The sequence below is a fragment of the Macrobrachium nipponense genome, chromosome 23 (genome assembly GCF_015104395.2).
Source record: "Macrobrachium nipponense isolate FS-2020 chromosome 23, ASM1510439v2, whole genome shotgun sequence".
NCBI classification, from domain to species: Eukaryota; Metazoa; Arthropoda; class Malacostraca; order Decapoda; family Palaemonidae; genus Macrobrachium; species Macrobrachium nipponense.
In genome coordinates this window covers 13167114-13189082 of record NC_061090.1, presented here as the reverse complement: position 1 = coordinate 13189082, position 21969 = coordinate 13167114, and the positions used below count along the sequence as shown (strand labels likewise).

The window sequence follows — 21969 nt, the reverse complement described above, 5'->3', positions numbered from 1 at the left end:
CTGCCGAAACAGACTCGGATTGATTCGCGTTGTTTCTGCAGATGCTCGGATTTCGTATGTCTTCGCTCTCAGACGTGGAAAAACAAAAACCAGCTTCAGATATCGTGTGCAACTCACCGTTGCTTAAGATATTTGGTGTCTTGGCTCTTGGACGCAAACAAATTAAGACATATGTATCAATTCTAACTGAACTATTGGTGATCACTTTTATACTTATCAAAGCATTCATCATTAAGTTACTTAATGGTGTCACCGATGCTTCCTGCAAATGTCGTAGATCGTTGTATTTGCCCTAAAAACACACTGACCTTTCTTACAGACAAAACGAAATAATTTTTTGTTTATGACTCGTGGATATATAAACCCACATTTACCTTGTTTTACCTTGTTTTTTCTAACACTAAATTATTTCTAAAGAGACATTTAGACGTACATCCTCTCCTGACAACCAGAGCAAAAACATTTTCGTTTCCTGTCATACTGGATTTCTACGAACAAATAAAAGCAATATTATTGCACTCTTGTTTCAAGAGAACGATCTGGATTGACAGACAAATAAATGAATAATCACCTTTGCCTCCTTCCTTAACAACACAAGAATATACTTTCCATTCCTTTATGAAAGGAAAATTAAGGCCATATTTTCCCATGTATTTGCCTCTTCGGTTAACGGTAAAGTGTAGCTACATTTAGATGATTTCATCCAAATACAACGCAAATCATAGTTACTGTATCGTAATGTATATTTGCTAAACCTTTCAGCTCATGTGTTACGAGTAAATACCGGAATGGATTATGATATGACATCTTTTCATAAATCAACATTACTCATATATATATGAATATATATATATATATATATATATATATATATATATATATATATATATGTGTGTGTGGGTGTGTGTGTTGTGTGTGTGTGTGTGTGTGTGTTGTGTGTGTGTGTAGTGTGTGTGTTGTGTATGTGTGTGTGGTGTGTGTGGTGTGTGTGTGTGGTGTGTAGTGTTGGTGAGTGTGTGTATGCATGATCCCGCGTTTGCATGTAGTTCAGAGTGTCTGTGTGTACCTATTTGTTTTCGAGTATATACAGAGATTTGTGCGCTTGTGCATTTACCCAAACAAAACTGCTATTCTTCCAGTTAATCTGAAATTCCTCTCAATTTCATACACCTTTCTTCTCCCTATTGTAGTTTCTTTCAAGTGTCATCACAAACTTCATAACTTATCAACTTCATCATATGCAACATAAAACAGTCATAAACTTCATAACTTTATCAGATGCAACATAGAACTCTCATAAACTTCATAACTTCATCATATGCAACATAGAATTCTCAGTCTCAACTGATTCACTTGATCTCTGTGTAGAACGAAGGATTCCACATTTCAAAGGCCATGGGGGTATATAGTAATGAACACCATCGAACGAGAGGGTATGTCTAGTTTACAGCTACATTCAGCCTATCATTTGCACACTAGGATTCATCTAAGGCCTTTGTGAATTTATACGAACACCTGTCGTCTACCATGAGATGGTTGGGGGGCACTTCTTCCTCCAAGGGCACCACCTTCTGCATCTTCATTTGGACTCGAACCTGGAGCGTGGAAGGAAAGTGGGATTACCCTTAAAAAAACACACACACAAATATTCAGTTAATTATATGTTTGTACTAATTGGCTATAAAGAAAAATCATGGGTATTCATAGGAACTTTTTTTTTTTTAGATTTGTATCTACATTTTTTTACTGTTATTTTTTTTAGATTTTGTATCTAGATCTCTTTTACTGTTATAATTACAAAAGGAGAATAAAAGCAAGATTCTTAAAACATCATTAACAGAATATATAGTTTGAAGCATTGTTATATATATGAACAGTGCTTTGCTTTTTTGGAAAACTGTACGAACATAATAGTATTCATAATAAGGCATAATAATAATTATTCTGATGGTAAAATCCGATAATAAAAACGGCAATGATATTCCCTTGTCTTTTCATGGGATAATACAGAATGCCATAGTTATACTGAAGAACGTGCTTTATATATTCAAGAAAATAATTGTATTTCACAATCTGAAATCAGTGCCATTGCATTAGTGGTAAATAGAATAAAAGAATCTGGGCTTGGCTGGCAAAAGGAAATTCTGTGACATTGCTCTTTGTGACAAGATATCCTCACGGATGAAGTTTTTGCAAGTCACATAAGTAAAGACCTTTTATGTTCTTACTCCCAAAGGATTCGCAACACTTATGAAGACTTTTCTTCGGTTTCCAATTAAGAATTTCGTCAAGAATATTTTTTGGTCGCAGATCCAAGCTACATTTCACCCGCATTCTCAGCTTCTGCTAGTTTGACCATTCAGATGCGAGGAATTGGATCATTATCATGTCTTCGCGGAGGGCATAAACGGCAGTTTTGACATTTTCCTTGAGTTACAGCCAAACGTTGCAGACCGCGCCTCTACTTGCGAATCATCCGCGTGTTTTCGACAATCTTGTCCAAACTATAAAATAAAAATAAGTAGAAAAAAAAAATACCTCCTCACATTTCTTCTATGGATTTTAGAAGGGGGAGTGGTAACGTCTTTTCATCTTTTCAAGTTTTTGTTGCTCAGAATGATATACCGATTTCGTTCCCAAAATGATGACGAATGAATTTTCATTTTCGCTTAACGAATACATTTGATGCATTGAGCCAGCCGATGTAAGGACGTTTTCCTGGATTTTTCTATTATTTTATCCGGACTTCGTCCAGTAATTAAAGAGAAACAGTAAAAAACTTGTTACTTGTTTCATTTATGATGAAATTAGGGATGGCACGAGACGAGCTCATTTTTCATTCAGTCTGCTGATGAAAAAGAAAACGATAGGGGTTAGAAGTCGGCCAGGTCACGAGGTAACTCCTATTACAGAATGCAGTTGAAATTTTGAGAATCATCAATTAACGGCCATAGCAAACAATCAATAACTGCCCTGCTAAAGCATCCTTGAACTGTGGTGCCATGCGAGCCAAACCGGTATTAAACCAAACCAATTTTGGGTCGTTACTATCGCTAAAGTCATGGACGTAAGAAGAAAGGTAACGTAGCAGCATTCCAAGCGGATTCAGGGCCCCTCAGTGGCGTGGATAGTATGGTGTTTGCGTCCCACCTCGGTGGTCGCAAGTTCGATTCTCGGCCATTCCATTGAGGAGTGAGAGATGCGTATTTCTGGTGATAGAAGTTCACTCTCGACGTGGTTCGGAAGTCGCGTAAAGCCGTTGGTCCCGTTGCTGAATAACCACTGGTTCCATGCAACGTGAAAGCACCATACAAACAAACAAAAGCAAACTGAGTCGTAGTCTCACCTTCTCCACGTCTCTCATGACCCTCAGGAAGTTCCCTCCAGCCAGCTTCTGGAGGTCGTCGTTAGACCACTGCGGGTCAGAGAGAAGTTCGGCGAAGAGGTAAGGATACCGAGACACGTCTTGGAGTCCGTCAGGTAACCTGCGAATTGAAGGATACCTTAAACGACTGGACTTATGTGAAACAAAAAGTTGTATCATTAACAAGAATCAATATTAACGCTGTTCAATAAAATATTTAGATAAGGTAATCTAGTATGCTATTTTACGAAAATTTAGCATTGAAATATGCAAATATTTTGCATATGTCCACACATATATACATAAATATAATTGATATATTCTTTACAATAAGTACTTTCTCGGTATTGACTGTGTAATCCCTATAGTATATTCACATCACATCGTGCATCTGATGTCTAGGCCAGTCCCTTACGACGCTCCTGATTGGTTGTTGATAAGCCAATCTCAGGGCTAAGGAGAGGTGGAACATATATCCTGCCTATGTGAACTCTCTTGAGAGACTGAGAATTTCCAGCCCTGTGATTGGGTTATCAACAGCCAATCAGGAGCGTCGTAAGGGACTGGCCTAGATATCAGATGCTCGGGTGATATGAATCTATTATAGCAAATATCAATCTCAGTTTGCTGATTGAAACATACTGGAACTACTTCAACATTGAAATTACTTTTCTATTTGTAAACCTCTACACAGCTTTCATTTCTGTTACAAAAAACTTCGATATATATATATATATATATATATATATATATATATATGTATATATATATGTGTGTGTGTGTGTGTGCGCGCGCGCGTGGCCCCCCCGTTTGCTGGGTGGGGGTTGGGGGTGTTGTGGGAGGATCGTGTAGTTTCGATCAGTCACCCAGGCTATGCAAATACGTAACATTGATCTACGACAGACATAGCCATCAAAGAAATACTGAATGATACATACTTATTGATGCCGTCAAAATCTGCTCCAATGCCCACGTGGTTAACACCAGCTATATTCCTAACATGATTTATGTGATCTGTGGTAAAAAAAAAAAAATCACCGTAATTATAATGTTAGCTGATTAAGTTTAGTATCACATTATTTTGCAGTAAAGTAGCAATTATATGGTTACAGAAGAATTTCTATAGTTTAAGATTAAGTTCATGATTCCATGCAAATAACCTTTGTGTAACACCAATACTTCCATTAACGAATAACACTGATGTCAGCTTTGCTTTGAAGGTAATCAAATAACAAAATACACAAAAGTGCGAGTATGGATTTCAGCTGAAAAAACTCTATAAGAAGTTACTTACCAATGACATTTTTTATAGTAGCAGCATCATTGCAGGTAAGAAAATGGTTATAAAAACTGACCATGACAATACCACCATTTAAAGCCTGGAAAAGAAAGACTTTTGAGAGACTGTTAAAGAATATGATCTTTTACTCCTATAGAAGATATACGAAATAGACAGATAGTCAAATGTATCATAGAAGATATACGAAATAGACAGATAGGCAAATGTATCATAGAATATATACGAAATAGACAGATAGTCAAATGTATCATAGAAGATATACGAAATAGACAGATAGGCAAATGTATCATAGAAGATATACGAAATAGACAGATAGGCAAATGTATCATAGAAGATATACGAAATAGACAGATAGTCATGTGTATCATAGAAGATATACGAAATAGGCAAATAGGCAAATGGATACATAAATGAATAGGAATAGAAATAGCCTATATACCAGGAAAAGAAATGAAATAAACGATCATAAAATTTTGATGACAATAAATATTAATAATATTACGGCTGCAGTGATAAAGAAATGTTTTTTGTGATACATCTGAGTATCTTGGCCCCGAGGTCCAAATTTGGGTAACGCTCTCACGACATAAATCCTGATTATAATGATATGATGACCTGGCTCATATCTAGTTATCATTGTCAATGGTCTTTTATCTCCGGATTATCATTTACCATCTACTTTTCCTAGATTTCTGAACCACTAACATAAAACAGCATCACTTGAGGTAGTGTTATTCAGGTATGTAAAAGGATGTAAAGTCTAAAGGTATTTAAACTACACTTTTCGCCTCCTGCTCATGTGATCACACAATTTGTTTAATATATATTTATAATCTTCATTCAGTGCAGTCTGCACTTTAATCGAAACCAGACTGCATCGAAAGCGAAGTTCTCAAATAATCTTTAATGCATAGGCAGCCTTAGTCCGGAATCCATATGACAAAGGCAGATATGAATTCTCGCACAAGACACGGATGTCACCAGGACATGTCAACGACACGCGCAGTATATCGCCGTGAGTGAAATATTATTTATGAAGTTAAAGTTTGTTACGTAACATTATTTTAAAAATCATATTTGGTCGGGACTCTGAATATTTTTCCGGGAGAGCTCCTCAGAAAGGTTAGAATATCAGAAAGGCTTCTTTAAAAATGATCTTTGACATTTAATCATGAGAAGAGAACACTTTGTTTTCTTTTCCAAGTTTCTTAATAATTCAGTGTGACTGATTCACGTTTTCGTGTTTCAGGATACAATTGATATACAAAAATTAATTTTGCAATCTAGTGTATTCTTGCAGATATTTTCACGTTACCAAACCTTTTTCGATTATATATATATATATTAATATATATAGAATTATACTATATATATATATTATATATATATATTATTATATATATATATATATAATATATATATATATATATATATATATATAATATATATATATATATCTATCTATATATTATTATATAATATATATAGATATATAGATATATATATATATATATATATATATATATATATATATATATATATATATATATATATATATATATAACCTATTTTATTTTAAATCTCGAAAAGGTAAGAACGTGATGATCATAGTTAAGTTACTAACAAAGTTACAGCCCACAAAGGAAAGAGCGAAACAAGGAGATGCTAAGTAATTTCGTCTTATTACCAAGAGAAAGTCACAGCAACTAGCCCAAACACACACACACGCGCACACACACACACACACACACACACACATTACCTTTTTTTTAGATATCCATATAGACTTTATACTGAAAGGATTGATTCTGTTTCAGATTTTTGTATTTGAAAAGAATATTTTTCCTTTATAGTTGACTGCACAGCCAAAAAAATGTATCGGCTGCGATATTCGAAAACTGAAATTCAACGAGATTTTGTGGGACAAAATAAGTCCCATCGCTGGACATTCTTGAAACATACTGCTCTGAATGTAGGTTTATTTTGAAGCACATTGTCGAGCCGTAGGTGTCTCATGCGAGTGAAATCTAACTAAATGAAGTAATTTGAAATACGATTGAATATTTGTTACGGCCCATGAGAGGTCCGTTCCAAGTTCGATAGTAAAATAAGCAAAAAGAATTTAACACCAACAGTTGAAACTGGGGATACGAATATAGAAAGATACACAAACACAACAAAGGTTTATTTACATGCCTACTAGCAAAGATAAATGCAGAATGGTACCTCCTATTTACATAAAACTTCTTGACTCCGTATTGCAGAAAATAATGTCTATTCTTGATACTCGAAGGGCAGGAACTTTTCAAAACCTCTCGCAGAACGTTTCTTCTCTGAAGTCTTGCTCAACGTCGAAATAACTCGGTCGTCCACTCCTGACGATGACTTGACCAGAATTCGACCAAACCTTCGAGCAACTTTTCCTCTCTGATCCTTCGTCCGCTCCTTCTTCTCTTATCTCTCTATGATGATCTCTGCTGCTGATCTCTCACTGATAATCTGATCTGTGACTCTTACTTATGATCTCTGCCTTCTACTTCATCAGTCGTATTTATATGGCAATCTGGGGGCGGGGCTACCAGCGAGCGTCACAGGCTCCCGAGGTTACGGGAACGATTTAGAAGAATCTCGAAGATGTATTGCATCAGAAATCACGGCGTTTCTCACGACACTTCGGCGCCTGTTGCGTTCCCCAACACGCCCGACGATTCCAGAACAATCATGAGAACAGGCGCCTCCAACACGGGCGCGAATGCCTCCTTGCTGCAGAACTTCTCAAAGATGCGTTTTCCTTTCCTTTATCTTTCTTTGCTATGAAGCGATTACCATTATATGTCCCCCCAAAAAAGAAAAAAAATGAAATCAACTGATTTTATTTTTTTCTAAAGAGAAACAAGAATTAAACAGCAGGGAAACAATTCTGTATAAAGCTTTAATCCAGTCAAACACGCACGCTTCTCCACTCACACACTCACTCGTGCGAAAACAGAAAACGGTCTAGGCTACTCATTCTGAGAAATCTCTAGAGAGGCTATCAGCTAGTACATTATCCTTTCCCCTTATATGAACTATCTTCAGGTTATAGTCTTGTAATTCTGAACTATAACGCATTAGATGTTTATTCTTGTTCTTAAACCTCTCCAGAAATGGATTATGATCAGTATACACAGTTAAAACAGAACTACTGCGTGCATAAATCTCAAAGTGTTGCAAGGCTGTAACTAAACCAAACAATTCCTTTTCTAAACCCTGATTAAAAACTTCGAAATTCTTAAGCACCTCGGAGTTTTTCTCAAAACTAATTTTTTTCTGGGACACCGTTACTACAGGTACGGGGCGTTCGTTATATTTCTTGAGCAAATTTACATGCAGCCACTTTGCTCTACGTTTACCCATATCTATTAAATAATTCAGATTCCCCCACTTCTTTAAAATTGAAAAAGGACCTTCGAACTTATACGATAAAGAGGGACCTTCTTTCTGGACTAATACTAAAACTTTATCTCCTACACAGAGATGTCTCTCTTTCGCTCTAAGATCATGTTTCCGTTTAGTTTCCCCTTGACTCTCCCTTTCGTTCTCCTTTGCTAGTTGCCAAGCATGTCTTAAACTGTTTTTATATAACTAAAGATTAGTGATGTAGTCCTCACTACCTTCTTTATTCATTAAGCTACATTTTAACATTTTCAAAGGACCTTTAGCGGTGTGACCGAAAACAAGCTCAAAAGGACTAAATCCTGTAGTGTCGTTCGGTGCCAACCTTAATTAAGGCTAACAGAACAAATGGTAACTTTTCTTTCCAGTTGTGTTCGAAGTTCTTACACAATTTCCGTAAACTTTAACGTTTGATGAAATCTCTCCACAATGCCTTGTGATGTGGGATGATAAGGGGTGGAAGTTACGAGTTTAATGCCTAACTCTTTCATTCTATCCTTGAAATATTTGGATACAAAATTACAACCATTATCACTCTGTATAGTACGAGGCAGACCAAACTTAGAAAAATAATTGAACAATCATTTAACTACGGTCCTCGCGTTACCGCTTCTTACGGGTACCGCCTCGGGATAGCGAGTTAGTCTATCAATGATTGTCAACAGATATATATTCCCTCCCTTACTTCTAGGCAAAGGTCCAACCATATCGATAACTACATTCTCAAAAGGTTCGCCTACCGAAGGAATATTACACAACGGAGCTCTGGGGATTACTTGGTTCGGTTTCCCGGCAATTTGGCATTCATGACAGCTTAAAACATACCTCTTTATGTCATTTTTCATTTTAGGCCAAAAGTACGCCCTACCAATGCACTTGAAAGTATTATTTACTACAAAATGTCCTTGTTCATCATGTGCTAACTTCAAAACTAGTTTACGAAGCTTCCTAGGAATCACTAATTGTTTGATGATTTCCCCTTTACTACCTGACTTATGTCAAACATAACGACACAAAACTTCGTCCTTTAAACAAAAAGTTTCTTTACACACATCATCGAGATCATCATCCAGCTCACTCTCAAAAGTTCGGGTTAGTGTCTCATCCTCTCTCTGCAACTTGACTAGCTCATCCTTATTCACGAGGTTAGCGCCTAATTCATCACCGTAACTAGTACTAGATACCGGTACATTTACTACGTTACCCTCAACAGCTACACTTTCCGTTTGGCTATCACTGTCAACAATAGAGTCAGGTTTCTCAGCCACACTCATGCCAAGATCAACCTCGCTACCTCTATCACACTTGTTCGAACCCACGAACTCACTCTTGTTCGAAGCCACGAACTCACACTCGTTCGAATCCACGAACAAATTATGACCGTAGTCTACGTCTGTATCTAAACCCGACCTAGTTACTACCATTTCAGGCACTGGAATATCCCAACAGGATTCACATTCTTGGATAAAGCTAAGTCATTACCGACAATAATGTCAACGCCATCAACGGGCAAACTGTCAACAACAGCAAGTTTCACTTCTCCTGACACTACCTGACTTTCTAAATTCAACTTCAACAAAGGACAAAGAACACAAGTGTTAGGAAATCCACCTAACATGACTTTTTCTTCCAAATTGATTTCTGCCCGGTTTGGCACACTCTCTCTCCTAATCAGTGAGACAGCAGCTCCTGTGTCTCGAAGCAAGACTACTTCTCTTGAACACACTCCTCCATGAGAGGAAACTACACCCTCTGCCAGAAATTCACCAAAAATTTTCCTAGTTTCTCTCATCACATCATTCCTACTTGACGAAAGGTTAACTAGCAATACTGGTTTCTTCATGTCCTTCCTTTCTACTGAACAATTTCTCGCTGAGCCACTAGATGCCATTTTACTCTTACAAACCTTAGACGTATGACCAGGTTTTCCGCATGTATAACAGGAATAGTCACTTTTACTCGCATTGCTATTACTAGGACTGAACCTTTACCGCTTTGTACTCTAACAGGCGAAGGCTCATTTTGTTTCTTACTAACATTCAAATCATGAGTTAGACTATATTCGTCAGCTAACCTAGTTACTCCTGCGAAAGATACTTCTCGCCTATCTTCTATATAAATCTTAATCTCAGGGGATACGTTATCTTTGAAGTTTTCTAACAACACTAAGTTCTTCAAACCATCAAAATCCTCAACTTTAGCACAAGTTAACCAATCAAAAAACAGCCTTTCTAACTTCTTACCGTATTCTACATATGTAATATTCTCGTCCTTTCTCAAACTTCTAAATTTCTTACGGTACACCTCCTGTACTAACCTGTACGCACTAAGAACAGTTTCTTTCACAATATCATAATTATCACATTCCTCCTTAGACATACAACTATACACAGTAAGTGCCCTACCACTCAAAACTGACTGTAAATATAAAGTCCACATTTCTTTAGGAGAACCTACTCGTTCCATTAACTTCTCAAAACACATGAAATATTTTGTTACATCTTCCTCATCAAACTTTGGTACTAATTTCAGCACTGCACTCATGCCTAACCTATCTGCCTCGTTTTTGTTCTCTCCTGTCCGACTGTTATGAGTACTTTCCCTTAACCGAGCAATTTCCAACTCATGCATATGTTCTTTCTCTCTTTCTTCCTGCTGCATTACCAACATTTCTCTCTTGCTGCATTTTCATTACTTCTCTCTCTTGCTGCATTTTCATTGCTTCTCTCTCTTGCTGCATTTTCATTGGTTCTCTCTCTTGCTGCATTTTCATTGCTTCTCTCTCTTGCTGCATTTTCATTACTTCTCTCGAGCCGCTCTTTCATCTCTCTCATACTTTTCTTTCTTTTCAACATACTCACGGAGATCATTCCCCTCTAGACCTAGAAGCTTACCCGACTCAATAAATTCTTTCAACATCTCACTCATTCTGGCTCTTTATATATTCTCCCTGTTTCAAACTGTTAAAGTGCTGAATATTACTGGCCAAGGTCGCCACAATGTTACGGCCTGTGAGAGGTCCGCTCCAAGTTCGATAGTAAAATAATCAAAAAGAATTCAACACCAACAGTTGAAACTGGGGATACGAATATAGAAAGAAACACAAACACGACAAAGGTTTATTTACAAGCTTACTAACAAGGATAAATGCAGAATGGTACCTCCTATATACATAAAACAAGTACACTGCATGAACTGGGGAAACGGTGCGGTAATGAAAGTACTTGCTGGCCAGTTTTGCAACTCGAAGCGATGGCTTCACAAAAGAACTGCAATTGCAGACGACTTCTTGACTCCGTATTGCAGAAAATAATGTCTATTCTTGATACTCGAAGGGTAGGAACTTCTCAAAACCTCTCGCAGAACGTTTCTTCTCTGAAGTCTTGCTCAACGTCGAAATAACTCGGTCGTCCACTCCTGACGATGACTTGACCAGAATTCGACCAAACCTTCGAGCAACTTTTCCTCTCTGATCCTTCGTCCGCTCCTTCTTCTTTTATCTCTCTATGATGATCTCTGCTGCTGATCTCTCACTGATAATCTGATCTGTGACTCTTACTTATGATCTCTGCCTTCTCCTACTTCATCAGTCGTATTTATTCGGCAATCTGGGGGCGGGGCTACCAGCGAGCCTCACAGGCTCCCCAGATTACGGGAACGATTTAGAAGAATCTCGAAGATGTATTGCATCAGAAATCACGGCGTTTCTCACGACACTTCGGCGCCTGTTGCGTTCCCCAACACGCCCGACGATTCCAGAACAATCATGAGAACAGACGCCTCCACCACGGGCGCGAATGCCTCCTTGCTGCAAAACTTCTCGAAGATGCTTTTTCCTTTCCTTTATCTTTCTTTGCTATGAAGCGATTACCATTACAATATTCTGTTACCCTTCCAAATTTCAGCATTCTTTCAATGGAGGTTTGTAGATCCGGAATTTCACTTACAGTTTTTTTTTTTTTTTTTTTTTTTACAGATTTTTAATTTTTTGGGACAGGTGCATTATGGCAAGATTTTAGAATTGAAAAGCTAAGGAAATTTGAAGACCTTGCACGGAAAGTTATTGGAACAATTTAAGTTTCTTTCTGTTACGAGAAATATCAGGTATATTTCTCAAACGAGCAATTTAATAATAGCTATAGTTAACTAGCTATGATCAAAATGCTCGTATGAAAAACAAACCTGATATTTCTTATAAGAAAAAGAAACTTTATTTACTTTTCACAGTTTTTACATTTTTAGATGTGACTTTCTAATTGATACATTTGAGTTTTAGGGTCTCATATATAAAAAGATCATCCTGAAAGCTGTTTCATAAGCCAACATTTTCACGTAAAAAATGAGTGCCTTATATTTATTTTCCAATTTATTGGATATCCATTTATATTACTGAAAAAAACAGAACGCGTGTTTAAACGATTTTTGTTTGCCCGAAAAATATTTTTCATTTTTAGTAGACCGTGCAATATAGAAATCTACCAGATAGCCAAGATCTAATATTCTCGAGCATGAGTGCTTAAATGAAGGGAGTTTTGAATTCATGAATATCACGTACAGAAATCACTGGCGTTTCGACAAGATCACTATCGACAGGTTACTCAGTGATTTTCATGATTTTAAAAATGAGAATCCACGGATATTGGAATTTTCATTAAATAGTCCTTATACAGCAAATCAGTACAATACATCTTCCAAGATGTGAGATGATTAATCATAGATAAGAGTGATAGTTAGCCTAGTATAAGGGTAGATGGAATATAGATTAATCTTTGAATTAGTAAGAAACCATGTAAGGCAGTAACAAGTAGAGTTGAATCTATTCAGTATTATCAAGACTTACTATTTAACACATGAAACGTTTTAGCTGCTTGTTAATGCCTGGAAATTTTCATACGAGTCATTTGATGTGTAAAACGGAAATATAAAAATGTCACGATGATGCAAAAATAATTAAAATGATGATGGTCTCTCCTGGGGTAAATGAAGTGACCAAAACTTATGGTGATTCTTAGGCAGTACTGATTGCTTCCGAAACTGAATGAAGATTTCTGCCGGTAACACTAGAAAGATCTACTCAAATGCTCTAGTGGTGAAACAAGAATGGAGGTCAGTGATAACAAGGATAATTGGACATATAATAAATTTGTAAAAATCACTTCTACTTACCACTTTTCTAAGAATTTCATCTGGGACGTTCCTGGGATTTTTACAGATGGCGTACACAGACGAGTGACTGAAGATGACAGGCGCTCTCGAAACCTCTAGAGCTTCCTTCATTGTTGCTTGCGACACATGGCTGAGGTCCACCATGAGGCCAAGTCTGTTCATTTCTCTCACCACAGTCTGGCGAAGAAGTTGTAAGAACGGGGTTAAGAAGTTAACTGAGATTACTGGCTTGACCAAAGAATTATCGCACACTCAGGAATTCATGTATTTATGCCCTTCCCGATTTAACCATGGCCCAGTCCGAAGCGGTGACTTTTCCTTTCAACTTCCAAAATGCTTCATCTATAATGAGGTAAACCAGCAAAGGTAATGCGTATTTTATGACGAATACAACAAAATTTGGCGCAAACGGAAACTGAGAGTTGTTGCTTACATTTTGCCTGGGACAGATGCAGTTAATACTTCCCTTTAAAATGGAGCTCTTTCAAACTTCGTCAGCTAGAGAATAGACATGCTTAAAGCCAATCCAATTTTTTGGGAGTGGTGTGCCGTCAGTAAATAGGGTACTTTAGAAGGAATAAAGCTTAAAAAAGTTGAAAATTAAGTGATAAAACTTGGGTGTGTGCATGCTCATGTAACATATACATATATCTGTATGTATATTATATATGTTTGTTTATTATATATATATATATTATATATATATATATATATATATATATATATATATATATATATATATATATATAATATATATATATATATATATATATATATATAGGACACGGACACACACACACACACACACACATATATATATATATATATATATATATATATATATATATATATATATATATATATATACTTAACATATACACACAAACACACGTACACACATATATTATTCTTTTTTAATTTCTAACACGTTACTTGAAGACAACCCTGAAACACTGAAACTTGGTAATATATCTGATAATTAAAACACAGATCAGTATAAGCCAACGTTGAATCCTGGAAAACAAACATATCATTGTCATTGATATATGTTAGACTACAAATCCACCACAAGAACAGTACTGAGTAAAAAGAAAAAAAAAAAACGGCAAAGTAGTGGTTACTCTAACATTAGGTTACCTGTTACCAGTCTTACAAATCAAGTGGGCACTAGTTTTAACATTAAAAAAAGGGGGGTTATGAGAGTTTAACATTAAAAAAAGGGGGTTTATGAGAAATTTAAGATTATAATATATTTCTATCCATATAAGGATTTAAATCTCTAGACTGCGATATTCTGGTAACTGACTGATGCATCATTAGCATATTATTGTCTAAATCTAAATTAGTTTAGTGATTTGCTACATGAAATTGCTTGCAAGTGTATGGCGAATTTGTTGCTTGAGTGAAAATACGTGCAATTTATTGTATTTCTGGCAACGTAATTGAGTGTTGTTGCTATTGAGCTAAGAGATTCCAGGCTCTGAGAGCGGGTTTTCCTGGTGTGTTGTTAATGAATTTGATTGTATATCAGATGTGATCTTGGTGAAGGAATTGTCTATCCCGATATGAGATCCAACAATGAAATGAAAAAGAAACTTGATTACCATTATACTCTTCTCCTCTTTCTCTCTCAAAACTCTCCTCTCTCTCTCTATGCTCTTTCTCTCTTCTCTCGTCTCTCTCTCTCGTCCCTCTCCTTCCTCCTCTCTCCTCTCTCTCTCTCTTCTTGGTAGAAAGCAGTTCTGGTCTTTGTCATGAAACGTCGTCTTGAGGATTTGTTTTGCCTTCCTCGTTTCCGTGGTCACCTGGTCTGTTTCTTCGTTGAATTGTTTCCCAGGAGTTCCTTTGTCATCTCTGCGGTTCTTTATGATTTATATTCGCATACAATTTTTTTTTTTACATCGTCTTTTGTTCTGGTTCCTTTTTATTTTTCCGTAACAACGTTCGTCGTTTTCCGTTCTCCGAAAAATTCTTTAGCCATCGAGGGCGACTCCCATTTCCTTCCCCGTCCGCTGGCTTTTGTCCCTTATGCGCTTTTGAATACGGACTTCTTCTTTATTCTCGACATTTCTCTTTATTTCCCGGTTGCCTCTTTGTTGTTTCGCATTCGCCATAATAGGGTTTCCTCTCCTGCTCTTCCTTTCCACAATCCTCTTGCAGTTTGGCAGCGTATTCACTTTCATTGTTTTCAAAAAATGGTCAAGTTTGTATTTCTTGAATGCAATTAAACCCGTCTCGGGTTTATGGGTTCTGTTGATTATGTTTTTTGTCTGCCTTTTGAATTGCCTCGAGTTTTATTATTCATTTTATAATACCTACTTACAGGAATTCTTATTACTATTATCACTGTAAGTGTTGAGTAGTACGGATGTAATGTAGATACTGTTGCAGGTAATATAATCGTTGTCATAATCAATTCAGTACTGAGTAGAAACCTGCCACTATTTCCTATTAATTTCTTTATTCTCTTTCACGTGATGAGGTTTCTTCTCAGTTTGCTTTGAATGCTCCATTTATTATTTATACTTATATATGTATGTATGCTTGCACACGCACAATATATATATATATATTATATATATATATATATATATATATAAGATATTTATATATATATATATATATATATATAGATATAGTGTGTGTGTGTACGTATGTATTTATATATATATATATATATATATATATATATATATATATATATATATATATATATTATGCGTATGCATACATACGCTAAAATGCATTATAGGCAATCTCACTTGGGAGGACGCACGCATCCGCACGCATTAATATAATGCTGTGAAGGTCTTGCTGTAAAGCAAAAAACAGTTGAGATTATGTCACACGGTAAGCATAGGATAATGAAGTTGGGGTCTTAGCGGGACAGGCTAAACAAGATTTGGTTTAATCCTTGCGAAACTGTCACGCTTCCTAATCTCTATTTCTAACATCTAATTTTACAGTAATGCTTGAGAGCTTAGTAATTAAACTAGTTTAATTTCAGCATTTTAGGTTTCTGTGAAAGAAAACTGTTGAGATGGCCTTGCCGGTCTGTCTGCACCACTTTTTCAGATCATAAAAAATATCGAGGCTAGAAGGTTGCAAATTGGTATGTTGATCTTCCACCCTCCAATCATCAAGCATACTAAACTGCAGCCCTCGAGCCTCCGTACTATGTATTTCGTTAAAGGTTAAATTTAGCCATAATCGTCCGTCTGGTAACGCTATGGGACAGACCATCACAGGGCCATGGTTAGAATTTCATGGGCAGCGGCTCATACAGCATTACTATACCGAGACCACCGAAAGATATATCTATTTTCGATGGCCTTGTACAGTAAACTAGATTGCGTCGAAGGAACTTCGGCGCATTTTTCACTTGTTTGGACTTAAAATTAGATAGTCAGGATTGGAAATATCTCATTACTAGCCTGTCTAAATCTGCTATGTGTGGCCAGGATCCAATTCACCTCACTGAGCGTCATATCTATGCGGGTATGACCTATCCTCTGAAGAAGTTATGTTTTAACATTCACAGAGGGTATTCAGTGCTTCACACACTGTTATTTTCGATAGAGTCTACTCCTTTTTCTTAATTCTGGTACAGATTCATGTTCGTAATATAGCTTTAGCCATTGCTATCAAAGCATTCTTGCATCTCTGGAGCCTCCACTTCCCGTTTCTTATTGAAGGGTTCACACTCCATCAGGTACTGTGTGTACTGTGTGGAGGTCAGAGTCTGAAGGACTCTCCGTTTTCATAAATCTTTCTTCCCCTTCGCTTCCAGAATCAGGTACTCTCTCTATATTTTGTGTTTACCGCAGCATTTAATCTGCCTCATGTTAGGGCGTGGTTCTGTCATCACTACACGGATAAATATATATTCATTATTGATTCATTTTTTATGGGAAGGAAGGAAGGGCTGGTAGACACGCCCTTCTTTTAGACATTCATAAAGCACCTGGACTCGAAATGTAAAAATCACATGTAAAAAAAATATAGTTAATTTACAGTATTACCGGTAACGCCAGTTCAAAGGATGGAGCAATCAATCACACCAGTTCGCTTGGCTTCCCAACTTAATGTATTTAAGATAAAACATTTATACTCGTCAATTTGGCAGATAAATTTCAACGTCAGTGTTGCCCACATTAAATCTGCTGTCGCCAAGGGAGGCAGTTCCCATTAAATCCTCGGGATGTAATTGCATTCCGACTGTTATGCATGTAATTGATTAATTAGAGAGACAGCATGACAGCTTGACTGATTGACTGAATGGCTGGCAAACAGCCAGGCACAGCGGTACTTACTCTTTTGGGAAATTAATAATTCGGTTTTAAGAGAGAGAGAGAGAGAGAGAGAGAGAGAGAGAGAGAGAGAGAGAGAGAGAGAGGAACCGATGGAAAGTTTGAACCTGGTGGTGTAAAGTTGATATCATCTGGTCTCTCCAATTTTTATATATTTTATTCTCTCTCTCTCTCTCTCTCTCTCTCTCTCTCTCTCTCTCTCTCTCTCTCTCTTAAAACCGAATTATTAATCTCAAGCACATGGACTGCATCACATGAAGGTCGAGTAACCATCAAGTATATGATTCTGTGTTTAGGCCAACTAATAAACTTGAAGTTGTAAGGAAACCGGCAAAGATCTCGCCTTCCTAACCTGTGACTGAACCTGCTCCTTCTTTCGTTTGTGTGTGTGTATGTGTGTATGAGAGAGAGAGAGAGAGAGAGAGAGAACGAATACACAATTAAGTTTCATTTTAATTCATTTGTTTGACCAGCGCATTTGGACAGTGTCCCCCGTTGCTCGTAAGATATTCACCTCTTATACGCTTAATCTATTTAAAACTTATTCGATAATGTAATTTAGCATGGTCTTTGTACAAAGAACTAGGGAGAACATTGTCTTCTGTCATAAGTGTGGATTGTCTTGTGTCATAAGTGTGGATTGTCTTCTGTCATAAATGTGGATTGTCTTCTGTCATAAGTGTGGATTGTCATTTGTCATTTGTGGGTTAGTGTTCGCGCGCATATTTGCGCGCGGGGACTCCACGTTCGCGAGCTGTCCGAGTACACATAATTAGATAACGTCGTAATAACCAGATAACAAGGTGATGCAGATTACTGTTGAGTGGGTTAATTTGTCCATATGGTTTCGTAATTAATCCAATTAAACAGATTGATAATTACCGTTATTTCGTCACTTTCAGTCACTGATCTGTTTCAGTCGCTGTTGTCGTAATTGAATATAATAATTTGAAAAGTATTGGGGAGCATTAGTTTTTGAATAAGGAATGAAAAAATGTTTTGGCTGGGCGGGGCTTCACATTTCTAGGTGATGCGGGAATTATTTCTTTCGATAGTTCTTCCTTATATATATATTATATATATATATATATATATATATATATATAATATATATATATATATATATATATATATATATATATATATATATATATAAAATACACATACATCATAAACACACATACAAACACATAAACAAACACATACAACATACACATACATAAACAACACATAACACAGACATCACACATACACACCACACGTATATGTTTCTATGTATGTATATATATATGTATATATATATATATATAATATATATCTATATATATATCACACACACAAACACACACTTATATGTACATCCCAACTGATCATCAGAATAAACAACAGATTCTTAAATAGAGAGCTATGTGGCATGGGATGTGTAAAACAGAACAGTCGATTCCAGTCTGACCTGTTAACCGTGTTACTCAATTACTCAGCCAGTCAATCTTCCTAGTTTTCTTCTATTGCTGGGCAACTTTCGAGAACAACAAATCTAACAGGGAATATTGAGAGAGAGAGAGAGAGAGAGAGAGAGAGAGAGAGAGAGAGAGAGAGTGATGAATGCATACCTGATGTGTAATGTGGCACCGGGTTGTGTTAAGATTTTTTGTCGAATCCATCCCTGTTCAGTTATATGTGTTTGTGTGAGAGCCGTTTAGTGAGGACGAACCTTCAAAGAGAGAGAGAGAGAGAGAGAGAGAGAGAGAGAGAGAGAGAGAGAGAGAGAGAGAGAACCCCTTTCCCTTTTTGAAATGTTTAAACTTGAACCCAGTTTGTTGGATGGATGCGGACAATCACCTTGTTTGCTCTTTAAATAATGTACAAAACAATAGATCTCCATCCTGCTAGTTAAGATGATCAGAAGTTGATTCATTGAATAACAAATACAGTTAAAGGTTTCTCATTAACTAGAGACCAAAAGTACATACGTTATATATGATCAGAGCTCTAGTCACCCTCCACCCCCTACCCAAGCCCCAGCTGATAAGGAAGGTAAGGCCGTGAAATCTATCAATCCATGACTGTGGCTCGAACTCGGACACCCCCCACCCCCCGCAACAGAGTGTGAATCGCCGACGATCCCACTAGGCTAGCATAGATGAGGTATGATACAAATGTATGCAGGTGATGCCCCCAATACCAGGCTGTACGATTACAGGTAATTAGGAAAGGTAATAACCAGGTAATGAGAGGGACGATTATTATCGGCTACGGAGGTTAATCTGCGTATGCAGTTTCCTAATTAATATGATTAACTCAGATTGCTAATTACCGTTATTTCGTCAGTGTCAGTCATCAATTTCTGTTTCAGCGGGTGTCATCGTCATTAAGAATTTGGATGTAAAAATTAATATTATTACTAGACATAGCAAGGAACACAATGATATGAATGAGATTCATCCTTTTAGTAATTAGAAAAAAATGCTTCCTCTCTTCAGTCCAACAGCTCCGATAGGAAATGTTAGCTGTGAATACTGCGAAGACCAGTTGTCCTTTTATTCCAGTTAACGGACAACCTCATTCTTGATAGAGATGGTTCATGAAACAAAAGGAGGGTAGACAAAGGCAGCATTAAATCGACCAGCCAATCAGCCAGTAAACCCTTTTGGATAGAAAGTGCTCATCTAGAAAATAGTCTTGGGTTTCTACTTTTGCTATCGTAAGGCTCTTAAGGATTAGCTCCTGCTATTCGGCTATAAAAACAAAACTGTGAAGTCAAGTACAGACGCCATACTGCTTACAAACATTCAGAGGTACGTATACAAACAAACGGGATCGTAAATTAAGATTGTGTTCAGAGAGCTCCCCTTTGCCACCTGAAGTTCAGATTATGTTTTGTGCTCCTATCCTGTACATACTGTATGTACAATGTATTGTGCTTTAAGATGAAAAAAAAAACGTACAATACTGTATTGATTTTATGTCATACTGTACCGAAATAAACATGAAGAGTACAGTAACCAACTTACAAACAATTCAAACAAACAGTTCAAAAAACAAACGGCCGTCGGGAGCGTACCTCGTTTGCAAGTAGGGTGGTGTCTTTAGTTGCCTCCATCAAAATCCAACGCAGAAAGAGACAGAGAAAAAGAGATAGATAGAGTTTGACCTTCACAGTTGATTATGTACATGAGAGATTGCTTTTGATTGTTCATTTCAAGGCAAAAGAAGGGCAATAAAACGTGTATAAAATACATCAAGCAAGCAAGATAGTTCCCACTGGCAATAGAGGTTAAACTGTTCACTGCTTCAATATAAAAGGCCATATTTATTCGAGCAAAATTAACAGGATTTTAGGCTAGGGCTTTCTGTAGGAATTTTATAGTTTATTTTTATCATCTTGACCCAGAGTCGTAGAAAAAGTTCAACAATTATTACTGTGCGGGGTTAGGTGATTTGTATTGCTCTGCATTTAAACCTTATGTAAAAAAAATGTATGTATGTAGCAAGCAAAATCCAACTCGTCCTCGAGTAAGCAACTATCTCTCATTAATTGGCAATTCTACAAGATTATTTGCCTGTGATTACAGTCGAGGATTAACATTGATACCATTCTCCACCTCAGCGTTGCTTGATTTCTATCAGTCAGTTGGATGACAATTATATTCCAATTTTTTTCTTGGCTTTACTTTGATCTTAACCTTACCATGTGCTTATGGTTAACTAAAAACAATTCATTCTTGAGGGTTTCCGGTTTATGGTTACGTATTCTTTGTTTCAAGTTACGGTGCATGGGATATGCTAATATTCTTATTTTTAAGAAGCATTGGAGCTAATAGTCATGTACTTTGATATACTGCAAGTTACTTATGTAATTTGTGTTATGGCATTCTCCTAGAGTTTTCTTTATTTTCAAGTGTATAAATTCACAGAACCTCGTACTATATTCTGTGTATGTTTCCGTATGAATATTCTACTTAAATTGGGGTATGAATACTCGACTTACGATCTAGTATGATTGTTCTACTTATGTTCACGTGTGAATATTCTAGTTATATTCGGTTATGAATATTCTATTCATTGCGTATGAATACTGCAAACACACAAATGTGCACATAATTTTTTGTTCTGTGGTAGGAAATTTTTTTTTTTTTCGTTAATTGGGTCTGCTAGTCTTCTGTTAGAATTTTTCTACTTGGAATTTGGTCTGTTAGACTGCCGTGTTTGAAGTCTTTGCCCCGTGGATATTCTGAACATGATGTATTACATGTAACTTCGAATTGGGGAATTTTCCATTTTTTTCTTTCCTTGGGTTTCCTTCTCTCAAGTTACAATTTCTATTGTAAAGTGTATATATATATTATATATATATATATATCTATCTATATATATATATATATATATATTAT

The 21969-nt window shown here is 36.6% G+C and overlaps 1 protein-coding gene across 1 annotated transcript in view; it reads right to left on the bottom strand.

Moving 5' to 3' along the window:
• Positions 1 to 1008: 1008 nt before the first annotated feature.
• LOC135198668 (dipeptidase 1-like) overlaps positions 1009 to 21969 on the bottom strand; it is a 285537-nt gene continuing 264576 nt past the window's right edge. The window contains exons 7-11 of the mRNA XM_064226478.1: positions 13266 to 13442; positions 4659 to 4743; positions 4303 to 4378; positions 3347 to 3485; positions 1009 to 1595 (exon numbers count right to left, since the gene is read on the bottom strand). Of these exons, the coding sequence (XP_064082548.1) occupies positions 1476 to 1595; positions 3347 to 3485; positions 4303 to 4378; positions 4659 to 4743; positions 13266 to 13442 (597 nt within the window). The 3' untranslated portion in view covers positions 1009 to 1475. The remainder of the gene's footprint in view (positions 1596 to 3346; positions 3486 to 4302; positions 4379 to 4658; positions 4744 to 13265; positions 13443 to 21969) is intronic.